The sequence below is a fragment of the Melanerpes formicivorus genome, unplaced genomic scaffold (genome assembly GCF_026170545.1).
Source record: "Melanerpes formicivorus ecotype bairdi unplaced genomic scaffold, bMelFor1.0.p_v2 SCAF_2, whole genome shotgun sequence".
Taxonomy (NCBI): Eukaryota; Metazoa; Chordata; class Aves; order Piciformes; family Picidae; genus Melanerpes; species Melanerpes formicivorus.
Window position 1 is genome coordinate 34578985 of NW_027142354.1, and position 6148 is coordinate 34585132.

Here is a 6148-nt window from a genome sequence, read left to right on the forward strand (position 1 = left end):
GTCTAAAACAGCAGTATCTGTTGAGACTGACATTTTATAATCTTGCATCTTATGCATCTTACTCATAAGATAAAGAAAGAAGTTAGACTGGTATTTCTTCTATATGAGCATTGTACTTCTGATATCCCAGGCAATTACAGATATGGCTGTAGACTTGCCTTTAGGACTCTTTCTCTTCAAGGTCTCATACTTAATTCTCTTCCACTTCTTCACTGTGGAAAAATAGGCATGTCAGCACTGCCTGGACAAATCAAAACACATTTTTAATGACTCCAAAGACTTTTTAAATTAAAAGAGACACTTGGTGCCATGGTTTAGTGGAATAGATGTTGTTGGGTGATGGGTTGGACTTGATGATCTTGAGGGTCTTTTCCAGCCTGGGCTGGGCTGGGCGGGTTCTGTTCTGTTCTGTTCTATTCTATTTTATTCTGTTCTGTTCTGTTCTATTCTATTTTATTCTGTTCTGTTCTATTCTATTTTATTCTATTCTGTTCTGTTCTATTCTATTTTATTCTATTCTGTTCTGTTCTATTCTATTTTATTCTATTCTGTTCTGTTCTATTCTATTTTGTTCTGTTCTATTTTGTTCTGTTCTGTTCTATTCTATCCATGGCTTTTTTACCTTTGGAGCTTCCTCTTCCAGTGGTGTCACACATTGTTTGTTTAGTTGTTGGATTTTGTTGTTCTATTCTGTTGTTTTTTTTTTTTAAATCAGTAGTTCTACTTCCTGTAAGTGAAATTTTGGCCTTTACTAAACCAAATGTTACATGTGTCTGTTAGAAAGTTCTAAAAGTGTGTGTGTGTATATTTATGCTTTTATTTCCTAGACGATTCACCAAACGGGTATATGTGTCTTTACCAAATGAAGAAGTAAGTAAATTTCCTTCATTCTAAGATTAATTTTATCTAAAAAGCGTATAAAATAGCACAGGATATTCTTAACTTGGGGTGGATGACTATAATTCTATGAACTAGCTTCTGGCCCATCTTGGCCATACATGCTGTGCTTTAATTCTGGTGACTATCTTAATTTTTTTTTTCCTTTTTTTTAACATGTACTAATAGCAAATCTGGAGGTAGCTACTCAGTATTTCTTGACAAGTGAGGTGTTACATGCTGGCAGGCACAGGCAAGTCTGAAGTAGGGCTTGCAGAACAGGAGTCTGTTTGGCTGGAGAAGAGTATTTATTGCAAAAGATGAAAGTACTTTCTTAGAGTGATGTTTTTCAGCTCAACAGCAGATTATGGCTGTTGATAAGGATTCTAATGTATTATTCTTGAAGCAATATGGCCTTTGATGTTATAGCCCTATACTAGCTACTATGAAGAAAATGAACTCTGTTACTGCCAAGTCCAGCACATTAGTGAATCCCTGTCTCTTTCCTTTGAGGAGTCCGTAGTGTACAGTCTAATCACTACAGGCGAGTTTAAACTAGTAAAGCACAAAAGCTAACCTGAGAAACATGTTTTGCCACAACAGAATTTTAAGTGTACTGTGAAGATTAGTCCTACATTTGATCAGTGTACCTTCTTTTCAGACAAGACTGGTTTTGCTAAAAACTCTTCTAAGCAAGCAAGGAAGTCCATTGACACAAAAAGAGTTGGCACAACTAGCTAGGTAAGTGTTTTGTAGCAACACTAAAGAAATACACCCATCTACTGCATTCATTGAGATTATGTTCATTCCAAATGTAACTAATGTAAATCATTACATAGTGACAGCACTAGCTGAGAATTAATTGCCTGTATGTTAGGAAGCTGGTTTATGTTGTTGGAATTGACACAGTGCTGCTGTTTGTCACTCTCAGAAATCAAATGTAATGAGTGTGAAGGAAGTTAGGTTGAAAGGTAAAGCATCTATCACAGGAAGGAGTGAAAACAGAGTGTGAGATATCAAAAATGTTCAAGTGGATGTACTTTAGTCTCTCTGGTAGTACACAGAAGGTGAGTACAGTCTTTGCTGTAGCACTTTTCAGACTCTTAGTGTTGCTAACATCACGGAAACTTGATGTGTACTCTTAACTAAATTTTCTCTGTACTTTAAGGATGCTAACTCAGGACATGTTTAGGCTGCAGTATTAGCTAACCAGAGGAAGAAGACAGTGTTTTCAGTTCTAATGGCAAATTTATGAACCAAATTACAAATGCAACTTTAATACATGGGTGGGTTGGTTGGTTGGGTTTTTTAAGACGGTTTAGGCATTCTTCTGCCTGATTCTCTTTTTGTTTTTAAAAAGATAAGTATTTAACTTCCTTCATGGCTTTGTTTGGCTTTTGCTTCTCCTTTTTCTATAAACTGTAACAGAAATAATTCTCTCCAGAAGACTGACATATGAAACTTCTGTTACAGACAGTCACTGCTCCTGATTTTGGGGAGACAAAAAAAGTGTGTGTTCCAGCCAGGTGCAACACTGGAACAGGTTGCCCAAAATGGTGGTTGGGGCCCTATCTGTGAAGCTATTCAAAGTGAGGCTCAAGAGGCCCTGAGCAGCCTCATTTAGTTGATGATGCCCCTGCTTGACCTTTGGAGGTCCCTTCTGACCCAGACCATTCTATGATTCTATTACTTCTTTTCACATATGTTGGCATTATGTATTGCTGGTTTCCTGGTTCAGTGAAAGCCTTCAAAGTGTTTCATTGCTGAACCTGGAAATTAAATCTAATTCCAGAATAGCTCCCATAGAGATTGGGTCTGTGGTGTAGCTTTTTTTTTTTTTTTTAATTGTTTAATTTGTTCCCCTCCTCCCTCTGTGATTCTGAGGATGTGGATGACGGATGACAACAATAGTTGGTAGGGTGTTTGTTTAAGAGAAATAGTAAATGTGCTTGCGATTAGGTTTCATCTACAAGTGCTCGTTGGTTGCTGTCTTTTTGCTTTCCCTAGCATATTATTTGGGACTTGAATATCTGTACATAAATTTAGTCTGGGAAAGTCTTAAATATAGATGACTTACGTTGAGTGTGCTTATGACTTAACGAACTTGCAAAACAACATCAAAATTGCACATCTGATTAAGTAACATTTTAATAATGTTATTAATCAGATAAAGAAGGATTTTGGGTTTATTTTTTATTTCCTTCTTTTCCCCCACATTTTCTGTTGTCAAAGAATGACAGATGGATATTCTGGAAGCGATTTAACTGCGTTAGCCAAGGATGCAGCTTTGGGCCCTATTCGAGGTAAGCTGCATAGCTTTTTATGTAAGTTTTGGAAAAAATCAGATGTTATTTTTCCTATATCTTTTGTAATGCTAAGCATTTGTAATTAAGCTTTTTAGATTGGATTTTGGTCTGTTGCTCATAATTGCATCTTCATAAGGTTTACTTTATGTAAAACCTTTCAGTAGCTCACCATGTGAAATAGAGAATTTTTATGTCTTAAGAGGAAGCCAGTGTAAAGTCTTGTTTCACTTGTGGGATTTTCAGCTAGCACATCTTTCCTGGGCTGGCATTAGTTCTGCTGTATCTCAATTACTACTTCAGTTGCCTTCTCTGACTGCATCACACGTCTCATAATAGGGGTAGATCATTTAGAAGTCTAAAGGAAGGAAATAGTGAAACAGAAGCAATTTTCTGGGTTTTGGTTTGTTGTTTTTTTTTTTTAGATAGAGTTTGTGTGTCATGGCTCTTTTTATTTTATTTTTTTTGTCCTTCATGTTCATTTGTGACTCAAGCAGAGCTTTACCTATGTTTGTTCTACCTCTGACATTTCTAACTTTGAAAAAATACGATTTTAATGCAAAACCTCAGCCCTGACAATACTCCACTTTGTTCTCGTTTACTAGCCAATTGCTGTGTTCCCAGTAGCCACAGCTGAAGGGGACAGTTTTGTTCAGTGGAGATCACTAGTGGCATTTTGCAAATAAAAGATTTGTGAAAATTTTATGCTGGTTTTATGTTTGCTGATGTATTGCCCTATCTGACAGAAACATACCAAAGGCAGCCAGAGCAGAAGTGTTCTGTAGTAATCAGCCTGTTATGTGTAACTAAAAGTTGTTGCAACTCTTCTGGGATGATTTGTGGGGAGGAGAGGTCTGTGCATGTTTTGTAGGTGTGTTTGGTTTTGCTTGTGTGTGGTTTTTTTCTTTTGTTGTTGGGTGTGGTTGGTGGTGTTTTTTTGAGGGTGGGTTTGGGGTTTTTTTTTTGAGAAAAAAGTCCTACAGCATGTGGTTTTACCAGTGCAGCATCGTTTTGGAAGGAGCTGCTGGAGAGTAATGGTTTTTTACCCACTTACTTCCAGCTGCTGAGATTTAGGTTACATATTCCAAAACCCTGCATAATAACTGGGAAAAAGAATTGCATTAAATAGCTCTCACAAGAGACATCGTGTCTCCTAAGACTTTGAATATATTTATTTAGAGTGGTTGAATTAATAATGTATGCCGTCCTTACTTTGCTGACATGGCACTTCATATACAAGAGGATTCAAGGAGAGAAGACAATGAAATGTTGTGCAGCCTGTTTCTTCCATTTGCACCTGGTTTCCATTTAATTTATTTTCAAAACTTTTTTTTAATGTCAGCCTTGCCAGTCCTGCCTACATTCTTTCTCTTGCTCCTTCAGAGCAAAACGTTTATGTGTTGATACTGCAACAGTATTGCATTTGGTATTCACAGGAGTGATTAGATCCCATCAGTACTTGTACACCAGGCAAGAAGGACTCCTATGTGCCTAGCCTGGTTTTATTTCTGTATTCCTGGCTGATGGTCCCTTTCTGTTTTCTGAAAATGGTGCATGTTTGAGGGGGAGGGGAGTTGTAGGTACCAGGAACGATATGGGGGAAGGCAGCTCTGTTGCGCTTGTGTGCCTATCCCCATACTTTAGGAAGAAGAAAGTAGTTCTTCTACTACTTTGTACTGTATCTGCAGTGATTGAGTGTGGGAACAGCCTAGCTGAGGAGCTGCTACATGAGGAAGGAGGCAAAACCACCATCTACCTTTATGTAGGAAGATTTTGTTGATACAGAGAGGTCTAATTTTTAGTTGTGGAGTTATTTTTCATAATGTAAGTGCTTTTAACATGCTTTAGTTGTCAGAAGTGATGAAAGTTTTCTTAAACTCACTGATGTTCCTTTATTTTTACAGAATTAAAACCAGAACAGGTGAAGAACATGTCTGCCAGTGAGGTATGCTGTTCTAGCCATTGTATTTTTCCTTTTGAATGGAATGCATGCTCACCAGAAACTTAGAAGGTCCCTTTATTTACACATAGCATCATAAAAACTACCTAGCATAATTCAGAGGGGTATTACCTCTTTTGATTAGCTACTTAACTGAAGAAGTGTCTCTGCTGGTCATTGTTCTGGCTGACTGTCCTATCTTTTCCTTTGCACTGCTTGAACAGTTACCGATGAGACGATGTCAGAGTCCTGGCTTTTATTTTGTCACAGTGTTACTCCTCCTGGACATGGCCATAAAAATGTCAAGTGATGAGTTGTATTCCCTCTTCCCCTGCCCCAGTTCATATCTTTACATAAACCAAGTTGTTTTACAGAGAACCTCTGAGGGATTTGAAAACAGGTTTGTGTATATGCATGATGCTTAGAATAATTCATGTGAACCATCATAAAGCAGTAAATAAATTCCTCACCACAAATTGCATCTGTAAATGTCAAAAGATAAGGTTGTTCCTGCATATAAAAGTTCCTGTTCAAATGTGTGTGTGCATGTCACAATTACATAGGGTAAAATGAAACAAAACTTAATTCCCCTGTTGCTTTCTGTGTTTAGGCTTAGAACATAGCTATGGCTAGGGTAAGCTGAAAGGATTTGTTGCAGGAAGAGGAGAACATCTGTGATAATTTGTTGTGAATCCAAGTTTATCTCCAATATCCTACAAAAAACTAGTCCCAAAGAAACATGGGAAGTCTTCTCCAGTTGTAATGTTAATACTCCTTTAATAAGAAGAATGTTTGGCCTCACTGTGGTTGTCTCTCATCATGCCTGGGCATTTCTGTATAAGGGAAATGTCTGTTTATAGTCCTGCAAAGAAGTGAAAAGCATGTGTTGAAACAGAGAGGTTATGTAATCAGTATTACTGAAGTAAGGGTGGGTACTTTCAGTGCCGCGCTCTCCTGGTACACAGAGGTATGCCATAAAGGTGTTAAGAACTCCCACCTCTTACTCCTTATACTGGGTTTTGCACCCTCA

At 37.7% G+C, this 6148-nt stretch overlaps 1 protein-coding gene across 5 annotated transcripts in view; it reads left to right on the forward strand.

The window, feature by feature from the left end:
* SPAST (spastin) overlaps positions 1 to 6148 on the forward strand; it is a 40675-nt gene that overhangs the window by 32158 nt on the left and 2369 nt on the right. For all 5 annotated transcript variants that reach the window (XM_068155948.1, XM_068155967.1, XM_068155957.1 and 2 more), the window contains 4 exons: positions 828 to 870; positions 1538 to 1617; positions 3109 to 3179; positions 5084 to 5124. In XM_068155948.1, coding sequence (XP_068012049.1) covers positions 828 to 870; positions 1538 to 1617; positions 3109 to 3179; positions 5084 to 5124 — 235 coding nt within the window. The remainder of the gene's footprint in view (positions 1 to 827; positions 871 to 1537; positions 1618 to 3108; positions 3180 to 5083; positions 5125 to 6148) is intronic.